Here is a 15,670-nt window from a genome sequence, read left to right as displayed (position 1 = left end):
TTGAATTACGTTAGAGCAAAAGAAGGAATTCAGCTCTCCTGATTTGAACTAATCTTTCAGTGGTGGACTTTTGATGGAAATTCTTCAAAGAGGACGCATTAAATTCAATAGTCGACTCTGAACAGTACATTTAAAAATTGATACATGAACCAGTTTTACCGACAAAAACTAACTTAATGATAATGAACTTGGCATATATTCCCAAAGGACAAAGCGCATAATACTGACCAGTAATGAGATAATACAGATACTACAGGCAAAAATATTCACGGTAAAATGTCTTCCAATTTACACAAACATGTTGCCAAAATTAGAACTGCCTTCATAGAAACGGATAACGTTGATAAATAAATAACAGATATAATGACAATCGATATTAAAAACAATACATCACGAACCTGCAAAGAGACTTCATGGCAATGACGTCAGACTTCTTCCGGTCAGAAACATCCAAAGGATAAATAATTTAACCGAATACTTTACCCAAGGCATGGCAAACGAGGAATGATTCCTACACTGGAAAAAAAAAAACAGCAAATGTGATGGTTCCAACACTATGGACAGACAGGAACCACGAAACATAGATCACATTGCGTAACGGATGCTGGTGTTGCAGGATTTTCCACCTCCTTTTCATCAGCAAGGAGTCCCAGTAAACCAACACATCCCCCCCCCCCCCCCACCCAACAATGATGCTCCTCACAGTCGCCCAAGAAAAGGGAGAGTAGAGGGGGTAGGAATAGGAGACACCTAGAGCAACATGTGAGATACTTGTTGGGCTAACTGCTGTTCTCCAAATGGGATATTCTAAAGCAGCAGCCAAGACTTGAACTCCCCTATGTACAGGAGATTCTGATTTTTGTAAATCGGGTTTGCTGTATATACCAAGTAGTATAGAATACAATGAAGAAAATTGTTTAAGTTATCGATGGGTGGGAAAGTGATAAATTTCTCTCCAAACAGCAGAGCAGTCCCCTAATTCAAGTTATCTCTCCTATTTGAGTGGGATACTCTAGTCAAACTTTTACTGACCAACTGATTTACATTAGTAGATAACCAGTAAGTCGTTTTGAGCTTGATAAATTAAACTCCAGTCTCAAAAAGATCTTAAAAACTCGTGTGTGTGTGTGTGTGTGTGTATATATATATATATATATATATATATATATATATATATATATATATATATATATATATATATATATATATATACACATATAAAATTTTCGTTTACTGATAAAAAATTAGTTTGTCCACACTGTCTTAGTTATAGCCGGATATACTTCTAATAAATTACACGCCTCAGTCGCAATGAATCCAATAAATTTTCTCTATATGTTTCATACGTTATATTTCATCAACTAATCCCTCCTGTGACCGGAGAGGACGTGGAAGCTTTCCTTCGCGTACTTCTGTCTATATCAGGAAAACGTTCAGAAAAACGTTGACAAGCTTCGGCCTTTGATCGCGACACGGTTAATTTCCGATTCAAATGAAATATCTCACATAATACTCATTCCTTCATAATTCTTGTTTTTTTTCCCCGAAAACATGGCAGTACTTCAGACATACACAGACATACACGATTTGACATTAGGCAGTAAGCATGGTCTATTCATATGGATTACCTATATAATTATACACAAACAACTATACGTGTGTTTATATAACAAATAAATAACACTAAAACAGTCGGACACACAAACACAAATGTTTTTTTTTTTTTTTTTTGTGAGTATTAAAAAGAAAAATAGGTTTTGATTCAATTTCATTCCTAAAAAATATTTGAATATTAGGTGCGACATGTTACCTGTTGATGTTATTTTCCGAGTCTAAAATTTTTAAAAAGAATAATACAGGGGAACATTTCAGATATCAAATGTATCATTCAAGGATTTCAGAATTACATAGAAAAATCATAATACCATAATTACCTTTTTTTCTTCACATACTGAAGAGCCATTCACATTTAACAAAATCTAGCCCACATCACATGAATTTGTCCTTCGTTTTTCACACAAATATTCAATTGAGCAAACAATGTACACACATACTTACAAACAACATACACCCATACTTACAGGTTATGTATTAAGTCCTGAATTGTGTTGTGACACGGACAGGGATCGGTCGAGCAGCCTGGTCTCTTCAGTGGGGGTGTGGTCAGCGAACAGCAAATCGTCAATGTCCGGAAGGGTCGCTGGGCCGTTGTTGAGCTCATCAGTCAGTAGTAGGCAATTCTCCGTGATAGGGCGAGGATTTGTGGGTGTGATAATGGAAGGAGCAGGGGCGGCCACACGGGTCATGGGCGCACCACATAGGCAAAGCAGCGGCTCGCCCACCTCGTCAGGGGACATGGACATAGGCGAGGTGGAGGCAGGCTGGTTGTACAAACAAGGCACCTTAGAACAGTGCAGCACCAAGTTGGCGTTACGCTGGTCCAGGCTGGACGCTAATTTAGGTTCAAGCGTATCTTTCATGATATTCTCAGGAGTAGCTTCGTCTCGCACGGATTTCTCCTGCCCCGCGAAGTCTGCCAGTAAGTCCGCAAGCGGTGCCCGTTGAGGGTGCCGGCGAGGCATGGGGGAACGGGGCAGGATACGACGCGGACGGTTGCTGTCCTCCTCCTCGTCTACGCCCACGAACTTGACGGGGAGGGCGTGAGGCTTCCCGCCCGCCCTAGGGCCAATGCCCTTTAGGGTTGGTCGCCCTTGCTTTTCGTGGTCCCCGAGAGGTGGCGTTGGTGGTGGTGGAGGGTCAAAGGTAAGGTCGGGTAGCAGCTGCTCAGTCTCAGGGTCGCGGTGCTTAAGGATGGATTTGCGACGCTCAGGAGAGCCGTGGGACCGGCGCGAGTCCAGCGATTCCCCGCCTAGCGATGATTTGCTACCGCTACGACCTGGAAGATACCAATTCCACACACTCACGCTGCCCACCACAACAACCACCACTATACTCTCAAAAAAGTTAATTTCTTTATAACACATTAACTGTAGAACAAAATTTTCTTCTCTTTTGTGGTGTGCTCTATTTAGTCACCATTCAAACTAAATATTATTTAGGAAAGAAAAACCACACAGAAACGGTGTAAGGAAAATAAATAAAAGCATGCATGAGAGTCCTAGTAGGTGTGAAAAAAGGTCTAAAGGGATTATCATGGATGTGGTTCGTGCTGCTGCTGTGGAAAGTCCCACCCACCCGCCCGAAGATTTCCTACCACCTCACTCTCTTCTCTTCTACTGTAACATGCTGCTAAGACATTACCCTCCCTCTTGCTTTTTCTTGCTCCCTACACCAACCCACCCATCCCCGCCCTACCCCAGTCTCCCTGACCCTCCCTGGAGAGCAACTGCTGTGTGGGCGTGTGGGGGCGTAGTTCTGTGTGGGCGTACCTCTGTTGTTGGTCTTGTTGGCCTTGTCTGCAGCTGAACCTTCTCTCGCAGCCCGCGCCCTCTCCACGGACTCCAGCAGTCGGCTGAATGGTCTCGGCTTCTCCTGCAATCCCACGCCCAAACATCACAACACCAAACACCACCCACGTCATCAAGCATCATCATCAATTCCTTCATCTCCTTTAACACTACCATCACCATCACCTTGCACACTCCCTTTGGATACAACTGTCATAACATCCAACACGCAAAAAGCAAAAGGGGCTCTCTCGCGTTTCATCACATCCATTCTTGCTTACGCCTTTCTAAATACCATCCTCTTTATCAGCCACCCTTTAAATAACATCATAGGTCATCATCCAGTACATCTGACATCCTGTTGGCACTTTTAACTTCTTATACTAAGATAAAATAATATATCACTGTCACACACAACATTCACCTGACCATAAGTCATTTTACACATGATTAACAGCATCCTCTTTCTCTCTCCTTTAACACATTACCGACACCGTGAACTATCTTAATAAATGGAACAGTCCAACAATTATTTTAAATTATCTAAGGCAATATTATAATACTAACATATGCGTATGTTACTTTTCAAGCATTGCTAATCCTGTGAGCCATACATTTTGAAATTCTAAGGGACATTGCATGCTATTTAATCAAGGACAATTTCTATTTTATTGGTAAAATTTTTAACTTTAAAATAGGAAAACTAAATGGCTGCTTAAAATAATGAAGCTGTAAAAATAGAAAATTTAAAAATTTTACTTACTTACCAGGGGCAACTGAAAACATTATCTAATTATTTATTGAAGGGTATTCAATTTCACTAACAGAACAGATAATTTTTCACATATCTGTGAATAAAAATTGAGAAAACTTAAATCATAAGCAGAACGACTGTCATATAACACAAGAAATAAAAAAAAAAATTTTTCTTCATGTCATTACAAAGAATTGTAATGAAAAAAATCTACCTAGTTTTTCCTTACAAAATACTACACAAGTACGCATATGAAATATTCTAATATTGCCTGGATCATAATAGAATATTTCATGTTAATTACCAAATAAGAAGTCTCAAAATGAACACCAAATATTTGGACAAATATAATCACACATTCAAGGACACCGCGCACACTGAAATTCAAAGCTGTACAAGAAAACATTTAACGTCACCAGATCACACACTGGAAGAACATTTTGGCAAACACCTCATTCACACATGCAGCCATCATAATTGTATGTTAATTCCTTGGGCATCGTCGTCAATTGGAAGCTGGAGTGACAGAAAGCATCTATATATTCTATTTCATAAAAGGAGAAAGTTCAGTTAGAAAATAAGGGGTAACTATAGTTCTAAGGCAGAATATTTTTCAAAAAAAAAAAACCAGCGGATTTACAACCTGAATCAAAATGAGTTGTAGAACTGATGTTCTTTCACTTCTCTCGTATCATTGCCCCGATCATATAATTATCCACAATAAAAAAGGAAAATTCATCAAAGTCAAATCAATAAAAAAATAAATAAAATTATGATTTGGACAAAAAACGGCGATAGGAAAAAGTCGTGGGCAAAAAAGTAGAAGAAAAAAACATTGTAGGAAGATGTAAAAAAAAAATGCAAAAGATGTGCAACAGTGTTGAGCACTGCAGATGTGATGGTTAATGTGAATTAAAAAAAAAAACCATGAGGCTTCATGTGATTTTTATGTCAATTAAGTATTTTCAGAGGACATTTGCTACAATACGTGTTTTACATCAGGTCAACAGTTTAATCAAAACAGTGGACGTATTAAACACGTATTATGCACCATGTACCCGGAATAATTTCCTTTTTGGTTTACATTAGTACCCATTTCAGAAAAAAAAGCCAGTAACAACTACGAATTTCAAAGCTTTCTGGCTTAAAATTACACTTTTACTCGATTCTTTGAGCAGAACAACATTAACATGCCCCGTGGTCATGTATAACAACAATTATACATCTTGTATTTCCCAAGATATTTGTCAAGGAAGAAAATACATATTATTAGTGAAGATTGATTTCTTTTATTCAAAAAAGCTTTAGTAAAATCTGGAACAGTAGCCTTGAATAAAAAATCACCATGATATCAATTTTCCGTTGTTACAATTAACGTTTCATTAAAACTTCTTTATGAGCATATAAACCATTACTAAATGCATCTACATCTGCTGTGCAGAAAGACAAGAAGTGAAGTGATCAAGTGCTCAAGTGTGTATTTCTGTATGAAAAAAAATAGAATGGCCTAAAAATGCAATATTTGCATCTTTAAAATTGCAAGGTGAGAGTTCAGTATTGCAATTTATTATTTTTTTTTTTCAAATGGGTGATATCACACATGTTTCAGTATAATTTCATTCAGTCACAGAAGAGGTGGCTTTCTTGTTGATTACTGGAGGAAGAATTCAGGAGATAATGTTACCAGAAGGAATGATACTTGCTTCATTACCCACATGAAATGACACGAGTTCTGGCAGCAGAAGCAGCAGCAGCAGAGAGTGATGACGGTTTCAAATGTAGAGCAATGATTCCTTTAGTAAACTTGAAATTGATTAATTTCAGTTCCATGGACAAAAGAGGTATTAAATAGTTGTTGGAGTATCTTACAGTCAAATTATAACTGGGTATAAATTTCAAAATAGTCTACTGAAAGAACCCTTCCTAGGTGCCCTTATAAATCCTTTCGTTCTACTGTGCAATCAGGTATACGTACATAGTATGTATATGCGAATATATACATGTATATGTACCATTTTATATATATATATATATATATATATATATATATATATATATATATATATATATATATATATATATATATATATATATATATATATATATATATATATATATATATATAATATATATATATATATATATATATATATATATAATATATATATATATATATGAACATGATCACATGTACTGTATATACACGTAAATAGCTACACGTGCGAACAGGGCATAAATAACCTCGCCAGGTACTGAATGAACAGAATATTAAAATTTCCAGAAATAAATCTCTCAAAATCTTGCTGCATTCAGAAATCAGATCATCTCATTGTAGGAAATCAATTTCTCAAAAGATCTTGTGGTTCTTTTTTTTTTTTTTTTTAAATCGAAATAGTTTGATAAAAAAAAAATATAGAGCATTTTTCGATTTTTTTGGTCAACAATGGTCTTTTCCAGTGTAACAATAAAGGTAATTGTTTACTGTTTTTGTAATTGTTATCTTTTCTTAGTTTTCATGTTTATCATCAGATATGCCTCTTGAGGTGAACATGCTCTGCGTGCTCATGGAACATGGTAATTTTCAACATGATCATTATCATCATTACTAGAAAGAGCAGGCATTAAGAAAATGAAAATAAATCCTCCATTTTGTTAATTCGTTTATTAGAGGATGGACCTCTGCTGGATGGAGGTGGGAAGGTGAGAGTCACACGCTGTTATAATAAGTGGACTCTCCATACTGCTTACACATGCAAACATATGGTTTCATCTGTAAAGTCATCATTATAATGACTCCCATAACTTTATGCTTCTTTATGCATAAGAGATGTTCGGGAGTTAGATGCATACATGCATGACATGCCGATTATACATATATATTTATATACACACAAAACGCTTGTGTATATATACCTAAAATACGTATACATATGTACGAATATTTATACATCTATGGTTATAAGCATCCATATATGTATACGTAAGAAAATTATATACACATACAGTGTATACATACATATATATAAAAATAAAAAATGGCATTTGCATCATCACAATAAATATTAGCATTAAGAATATCGACTTTTATTAAAAAACAAATACAAAATCTCACCATAAACAAAATGGAAATGGAGGGTTTACCAACACCTCTTTTCGTTCTTTCACTCGGTTTGATGTCTTCCCAACAGGGTGCCACTCGATTCCTGAGGGTTCAATTGCTCAGTTTCAGTGACACCATTGTCACTATGACACATCTGATTCCAAATATGCGTTTTTATGAATAAAAAGCAAGCCTGTGGTTTCATTTAGTCCGTGATATTCATAAACTGGTTTATTTCTAGGATTCCGTTTTTTTTTGTTTTATGACAATTATTCTTCTGGCTTTCTCCTCTTCCTACTTTACTCCCTCTCTTGTTTTCATCTCTGTAATGTTCTCTCTCTTTCGATGGTTTATTTCTTTCAGATATAATGCCGTAAATGAACAATTTCACATCAAACGAGTGCGTGATTTATCTACATAATAAACTTTTCCTCTGGACCACTTTTTGAATGAAAAATAAATGTATCCCTCCTCAACAATTCCAGAGCACTGGACTCTTCCTGGAATTTTTGTAACGTAACTATAAACAATGTGACAGAATGGATGGTAACAGATAGGGGGAAAGGGGGAGGGGGGAAAGCGAAGCTTCACTAGCAGTCAGCAAGGCTTCCTTACTCTTCCAAGATGAAATATACAAATAAGGAAATGAATGTACATAAATGATAGACAAATATCATATGGATATTGTATTTACAAATTAGAAAAATTAATTCAAACAATGAATTTCAAAAGTAACACAATTGGTAATACCTGAGAGTCGTCTGTGGAAGTTTTTTTTTTAATATCTTCTTCAATGGGAAAAGTTTACAAGAAATTCTCTTTTACCACAATGACCATAGACGTAAAATATATATATGACAATCAGCCTACACAAACATTTAAAAAGTTAAAAGCTTTGGGAAGAAGGGAGGTTAAAAAAAGTTGCAAAACACTGCGACAGCGAAAGGCGAATTTGTTTTCTTTTCTATATATAACAATACTCAGAAAGAAGATTATTATGGCTTACGGAAGGGGGGAGGGGGAGAGCAGTCAAAATAATAAATATACTACTACCGTCGAATCATAAAACATAAAAAATGCGGGTTGGTAGTTCAACGCCTTGGGGAACACCACTACAGACCTGGTCGCCACGCCACCACACCTTGAGGCCGCCGTCCTGGGGGAGGGAAGGGGAGGGGAGGGAATGGGATAGGGGAAGGAGGTGGTGGAGGCTGGAGCGAGATGAAGGGACGCTCAAGGATTTGACATTTGAGGGGGCAAACGATGGGGATGAAAAGGAGGGAAGGGAGGAGAGGACGATGCAGGAGACACGAAGGGCATATTGTTTTTTTTCTTACCACTCAGATGCACAACATAACTTCCGGTAGGAGAGGGAGAAGGGAAGAGGAGTTGATGCTGTTTTGAGGAGATGGATTGGATTATGCTGCCCACGTAATGATAAGCAACATGGTTGAAGCAGCAAAAAAGAAGCAAGTAGCTTAGCCCTTTTTTTCAAATACTAATGAGGCAATACTCTAGCCAAAATATAAAGCTGCAATCAGCACTACAATGTACAGTAGCCTTTTCAACGTGTAAAGATCATACCAGTTAAAAGTATCTTGGAAAATTATATATAAAAAAATTATAATCTCCCTGATGAATCATCACAATGCTAAGTTGTATCTTGTGTCTTCTTTTCATCTCCCTTCTTTACATATCATTCCCGGTGATAAAATGTGTAACCATCTGGTTTCTTGGGTTTATGAAATACTCATGTAATAATCTATACTAAGGAACATGTCATACCAGGTAAAAAGAAACGAGTGTCACCGATAAAAATATATATAGGAAACATGCAAAAATATATATATAAATATATAGGCCATGCACAAAGAAAAATAAAATCGCTAAGGGTGATCTCAAACTGTCAGTCATATCTAATACCCAAAAAGGGATAAATGGATGAATATAAAAGAGCATAACCAGGAACAGCCACAGGCAGAAAAAAATTGTAAATATATATATATATTTTTTCACGCACACAAACCTCAAGAGTTATACATATCAGTCATTTGATATTCAAAGTATTGAATAAAAGGCTGAGTTTTGAGAAATAAAATATTCTCTAGTCTGGTATTATTACTCCATGGCAAATGGATTTCTTTTAAATCTATTATAGAAAAAAACGATGCTTTTTATCATTGAAAAAAGTGTATACTGGAGTCAATGTATTTATAGATTATTTCAGCAATGTGTATCTCGCTGACGACTGCCTGTATTGTGGGTGTCGTGGGCGTGACGTGGGCGTGAGATGGGCGTGGCAAGGTGGTGGTAGGTGGAAGGGGCGTACCTCCTGGAATCTCGCTCGTCGGTGTTTGGGCATGGGAGAATCCTGGAGAGAGGACCGGCTACTGCCCAGGAGGTTGTCTGTGCTGCGCGTGTCGTCGAAGGAGTCGGTGGTGTAGGCCTGCGGCCGATGCAGAGCCCTGTGGCGCGGCGACGACCTGGGAGTCGGAGTGCGAGGGGCCACGGCTGTAGCAGCAGCAGAGGCAGCGGTGGTGGGGGCAGCAGCAGCAGCAGCAGCAGAAGGCGGTTGGTAACCGTCGGCGTCGAGGGGATTCACGTACAAGTTGGAGTCTTTGTTGTTGGTCGGTTGTGGCTGGTCGTCGGTGAGGTCGGCCTGGGAGTTGAAGGGGTGAGTTGGGCATGAGGCGAAGGTGTCAGTGGAGTCCATGGAGGCAAGGTCGTGGGCGGCTCCCCCCGATGCCCCTCCGCCACGACCACCGCCATCCTGGGTTTTGAGGGGTTGAAGCTCTATGTGATGGGGCGCCTCCGTCACCGGCGCCGGCACCAGGCATTCCGCGTCTATGAACTCCTTGTAGTCCTGTAACCACACCACCGTCAACAGGGATGCCGTTCCCCGCCACCACCAGCAGGCAGCGGGGATGGACAGCGGAAGGCAACAATGGCATGCATAGAAGGAGACAAGGAGGAGGAGGAGGAGATGGAACAGGAGGAAGAAGAGAAGAAAGAAGCCAAGGGAGGAGGAGGTGGAGGAGGAGGATATTGGGAAAAAAGAGGAAAAAAAACAAGCAAGAGAGAGAGAGAGAGAGAGAGAGAGAGAGAGAGAGAGAGAGAGAGAGAGAGAGAGAGTCTCAAGATGCTAATATATATATAAAGATTATGCAATGCACTCTGTTCATCACAAAAAAAAGGAAGAGAGAATGTCCTAAAATGGACTAAAATCATAATGCAACAACAGAACCAAGTTTGGAAAGTGTTCTTGTATGTGTTTCAAGAGAAAGACAGCGATGGGGGAGGGGTGTTTTTGTATCATGGGGAGAAGAGTGAAAGAGAGTGGGGAGGGGAGGTTTGTGGAACTGCGACTGTTCGTTGGTGAAATTAAAACTGTATGTAGGTGATGGTGAGGATCTACAATAGTGAAACTACATGTGCCGAGAAACACGAACAAGAAAAGTAAATTCTTGGTAAAGTGTGAGGCTGAAAACAATTAAGATATATTTGCGATATTCTATTACGGTGTAAAGTTGTCAACACATAAACAAAACGTTCTGAACTACTTCTGTGACGGGGAAATAATCTAAAATTACTTTTGTGTGGTGAGTGATGGTGAACAACACCAAACAAATAAAATTGCACCAAGAAATGACATGTAATATGTTGATAAGTCAATGAAACGGCCATAGGAAATTACCCAGATTTTACAGTTTGCTGAAGCCAATGGATGACTTCCATCGCTTCCAAAAATTAAACATAAAATAATACATAACAATCCGAGATCTGTATTACCATTGTTATATAAGTACCTCTCTCATACTTGTTTAAAAACTATAACTTTGAAAAAAAAAAAACCAATAATTTAACTAAGATAACTCATAAGATTTTTTTTTTTTTTTTTTGGCAAACGTGGACAACACCGCAAAAAAGTTATAATTCTTCGCAATGAAAGCTATCATCAGTAGAGCATCTATACTATTCCACATTCAAAACATTTATTTCCACCATCAATCATAATTTAGGAGCTCCCATACAAATATTAGCGAAGGGTTGACAACAGGCACATAAATGAAAAATATATAATAATGAACAATGTTCGTTTATGCAGCCTGAAGCTGACGTATGCACCAATGTACTGTACTGTAAAACGAAATCAGAGATACTATTGTTCCTCGGCTGACAACTCACAAATGTAAAATTGAATTTCATTGCCCATACCGCAAGGGATGAAGGTAATTTCTCGTGAACATCTGGTCTGAAAAGCTAATGCTGAAAAGGGGGGAGGGTTATATAATGTGTAAGTTGAAACGTTGAAGATTTAACAGGAAAGATCATTTGAAGGCAAAAGATTTTGAGGCAGAATGAAAAGTCGAAAAATTGTATGGCAAATATTGAATGGTTAATTCTATGTTCAATTTCAATCAAATATGCATATTTTATTTTGTCAAGGATATATATTCAAATCTTCAAAAGTTTTGACATTAAAATACTCAAATGGTCATATCAATATGTATGCAAAAGAGGTAAGTCTTACCTCACCCTTGTTGGGGAAGAACAAGGATCATTTAAATGATTAGTTATGGGAGGGAACAATGAATAAATGCAGCCCACGTAGGGCTGATTATGGGCTCTGGAGGGGAGGTGGGGGGGGGGGGAGGGTCAGTCGGAAATTGACAGAAAAATAGACAAATAACATCATAAATTTGACTGGGGGAATACATTCGATAATGAAAAGAGAAATTCAAAGTGAATTACCATACGGGGAGCAGGGCTTCAAAAATAACATTTATTGAGGGAAGGGAGTTTTGAATACATTTATAACACTGAAAATCTAAAGAAGCCAAAGGGAGAAGAAAATACGACATTTTAACGCTATTGAAACAACACATTTGGAATACATTGGTTAAACAGCTGTTTGTGATGGAGGCTGTGAAATAGTGGATGAATACTAATAATAATAAAATGAATAAATGAGAAAATGAAATTTGACTGAAGTGTGTGTAATTTAACTTAGCGAACTTGAAATAACCATGTGCGAAAATTCATAATGACGATCGAAGAAAGTTTGTTACCACATAAACATTGCTGGCATTAATAAGAAGTTTTGGGGGGAGGAGAGAAGACGAAGATATATCAGTGATAGAAAGAAAAAAAGATGGAAGGAATTATCAATTTTATAATAAAACAATAATCATCACCTTACATTACCATGACGGGGGACAATTTTTACTGTGTCAGGGAAAAGGGAATATTCTCTACGATTTGACCAAGTCGAATCTTCATCCGAGAGTGGATGCTTCCATCTTTGTACATTGTGTAGAGACAAGAATTAAAATACATAACCGAAACCAAAAAGTAGGAATCTGGATTTCAATACACAAGAGTCGTAAATAAGTTTTACAAAATGTTGCGTCATACTTCGTGTCAATATCGTTAACCCTAAGGAGGGAGTGTTGATAACATCAGGGCACCTTCCAAAAAATGGGGATCTTGATTAGCTCTTGTATTCGTGAAGTGACTTGTCTGGAATGCCGTTACTGCATGGTTCTGTCTAACTGCCCAGTGACGTGTTAGAGAGAGAGAGAGAGAGAGAGAGAGAGAGAGAGAGAGAGAGAGAGAGAGAGAGAGAGAGAGAGATTGATGCAAGACTGTACAGAAGATGAATAGAAATTACGCTCCATACCAATATGCAAAATGAAAAGGAGTAAGATAGAAAAGGAATCTGGGTTAAAAAAAAAAAAAACATTGAAAAAAAGGGACATGAAAGAGATAGCCTGGATTAAGGTGAAGGAAAAAGGCTAATAAGGATCAAAGTAATAAAGTTTCTAATATATATATATATACCAACGGGGTGGTTTTAATATTAAGAGAAGCTATAAAATATTATTAGTGCAATCATTCACTGAAAGAGGTTTGACATTAGCACAATCATAAGTTTAATTTTGTTTTTCTTAAAACATATTTCCAGTATGTGAGACATGCCAGATTTGTAAATGATAATCTAGGTAAGAAATATACGAGGGGAAAGTTATATAAATTTCGGTCGACGACTGAAAATTTTAAAAATTGTACCAATAAAATCTTATTAATAATTAATATCTACAAAAAACCAGTTGTTAGTGGTCAGTAGGGAATTTAAATAAAAACGAAAGCAGAAATTTGTAAAGATGTCCAGGAAAGCAGCATCAGAATGAAGCAGCAGAAACAAAAGTTTTCCTTTGATAAAGGAGTGAGCCAAAGATAATAAAGAAAGGGGGAATTCAAAAGGTAAAGCTGTAGGAAGTTGATAAAAAGAGACATCAAGTAGATTATAGTTTCGGTAACTGCAGATGGAGCAAGCACATAAAGAGTATGTTCCATTTTCCTGGTGAGAGCATCGTCTGAGGCTATCAGTAACTTGGAATATATTTTTCTTGATCTTGTGTTTTGACGGCTCTATTAAGATCTAACTCCAATATATGAAATTCAAACTTGATAGACAAAAGCTACGGACAAGGCTCAAACAGGTATAAGAACATACTCCAAAGAAAGTGTCTTATTGGTTATAAATACCTAAAGAGTTTTAACCATTAGACAACACCCAACATGAATAACAATGGGAATCGGTACAATAAATTTACCATTAGAATACTGACAAAACCTACGGGGGTGATATCTTGAGTTTCAACTACATAATATGTAAGGATAAGTTATCCATTTACGAAGGGAGAGAGGGAGCGGAACGAAGAGGATAAATGCGATTATTCTTAAAACCGCACTTAAACTCTCTTTCTCAGGTAGGGTAAGTCTGGAGGATAAGTCATTAGGAGGAGATATAAATATTAAGGAAGAGGAAGAGGAATAAAAGGGGGGAGAGATGAGTGTATACAACTTATTGTCAAACAAAACGTCAAGTTCGTATAACAGAAAACTCATAAAGAATACTTTTCTTTTTTTAAAAGTTTGTTGAACAAAAATTTAGTGCTTTATATTTAATTCCTATGTTTTGCATATTGGAATATGAAAACAAAAAGTAAGTACATTGGTCTCACTGCCTATTAAATTTCTTCTAAGACAATTTACAATTCCAGAACTGGAGTTTCTACTTTCCAGACCTGGAATTATGACTTCACAGAACTGGAATTTCTACTTTCCAGGGGATACATGTACAGCTGGTGAAGTCTTGTGTTGTTCCAGCCAACTACTACACAGAATGTACATGGAATGAGCACAGGTATAGAAACACTAAATGCGCACACACCTGTTCAAGGCTAAGGTAAGGCTGCTAGGCAAGGAAGCTTAAATAAGACAGGATGTACTTTAAAATAAGTAAAAAGGTAGCAACAGCTTTTTACAAAAGAAAAAAAAATAAGTAAAAAGACGAGTCACCTGTTTCATGAGCTTGTAAATAAAATTCAGAAAGTTGCTCGACCTGCAGAAAATTTAATTTTTTAGGATTTCAGATTTGTTTTGGAATGTTTCAATTCATACCAGATTTTCAAAGGTTCACTAAATAAGGTGAAATCCGATCACTTACTTTCATGTTGTTTTTTTCTTGCCAAGACTACAAACTACCTTAAAATATTGCATTGAAAAAATTAAAAAATCTAAACTTCATTAGCTACTACATCTACAATAATATTTTACCGTAGCCACACTAATACCTATAAGGTAAATTAACAACTACTCTCTTGTGCATCAAAATTATCATTACCCAAGATAAAATATTTTACTGTAATGTCAGTAAGGTATCTATAGTCTACTACGTAACTTATTTGAGGAATTATGGTAACGACGTTTGGCTCTTTCTCTCATACACACATCCTTTCTTTCCATATCACCTGTCTGAAGTCGATATCAGGCAGAACGTCAATCCATAATACCTCACTGACTTCCTACTTATTGATTTATCTATTGTACTATGGTCAATGATGTTTATAACTTCCTTGCACGCTAACCATCCGTTGGGTAATTTGAGCTAGAAAGTTGAAGCTCCCGTACCAGACACGTACATCGTGACATGGTTACTGTAGCACCCGTACTAGGCACGTTAATCGTAAGAAGGTTACTGTAACTCCCGTATCAGACACGAAAATCGTGATATGGTTACTGTACTGTTACACTATCAATAATCTTATCATTTGCTACGTAAACTATTAAATTTAAGAATATAACGTTTGACTAAACACTAAATTAACAAAATATAACCTATCAATGATTCAGCAAGGTCACTGTCTATTTTACTTCTATTGGGAAACTAGTTTACAAACTTGACTAAGTCCTTAATTTACTAGAATAAGCGACGCTACATGACAGACACAGAACGTCGTTTATATATATAGCCCGTCTCTCTGAGCTAAGTTGAGATTAATCACCTCTCACCCATAAAATAAAATCAAATATGCATGGGATATTTGCAAGCAATATTTGTCC

At 37.2% G+C, this 15,670-nt stretch overlaps 1 protein-coding gene across 1 annotated transcript in view; it reads right to left on the bottom strand.

Annotated features, from left to right (window-relative positions):
- Positions 1-15,670, bottom strand: part of Shab (Shaker cognate b) — a 524,075-nt gene that overhangs the window by 9,665 nt on the left and 498,740 nt on the right. Inside the window, exons 9-11 of the mRNA XM_068393294.1 lie at positions 9,591-10,124; positions 3,390-3,492; positions 2,082-2,896 (exon numbers count right to left, since the gene is read on the bottom strand). Of these exons, the coding sequence (XP_068249395.1) occupies positions 2,085-2,896; positions 3,390-3,492; positions 9,591-10,124 (1,449 nt within the window). The 3' untranslated portion in view covers positions 2,082-2,084. The remainder of the gene's footprint in view (positions 1-2,081; positions 2,897-3,389; positions 3,493-9,590; positions 10,125-15,670) is intronic.

Source organism: Palaemon carinicauda, chromosome 19 (assembly GCF_036898095.1).
Source record: "Palaemon carinicauda isolate YSFRI2023 chromosome 19, ASM3689809v2, whole genome shotgun sequence".
NCBI classification, from domain to species: domain Eukaryota; kingdom Metazoa; phylum Arthropoda; class Malacostraca; order Decapoda; family Palaemonidae; genus Palaemon; species Palaemon carinicauda.
This window is presented reverse-complemented; position numbering and strand designations above follow the sequence as displayed.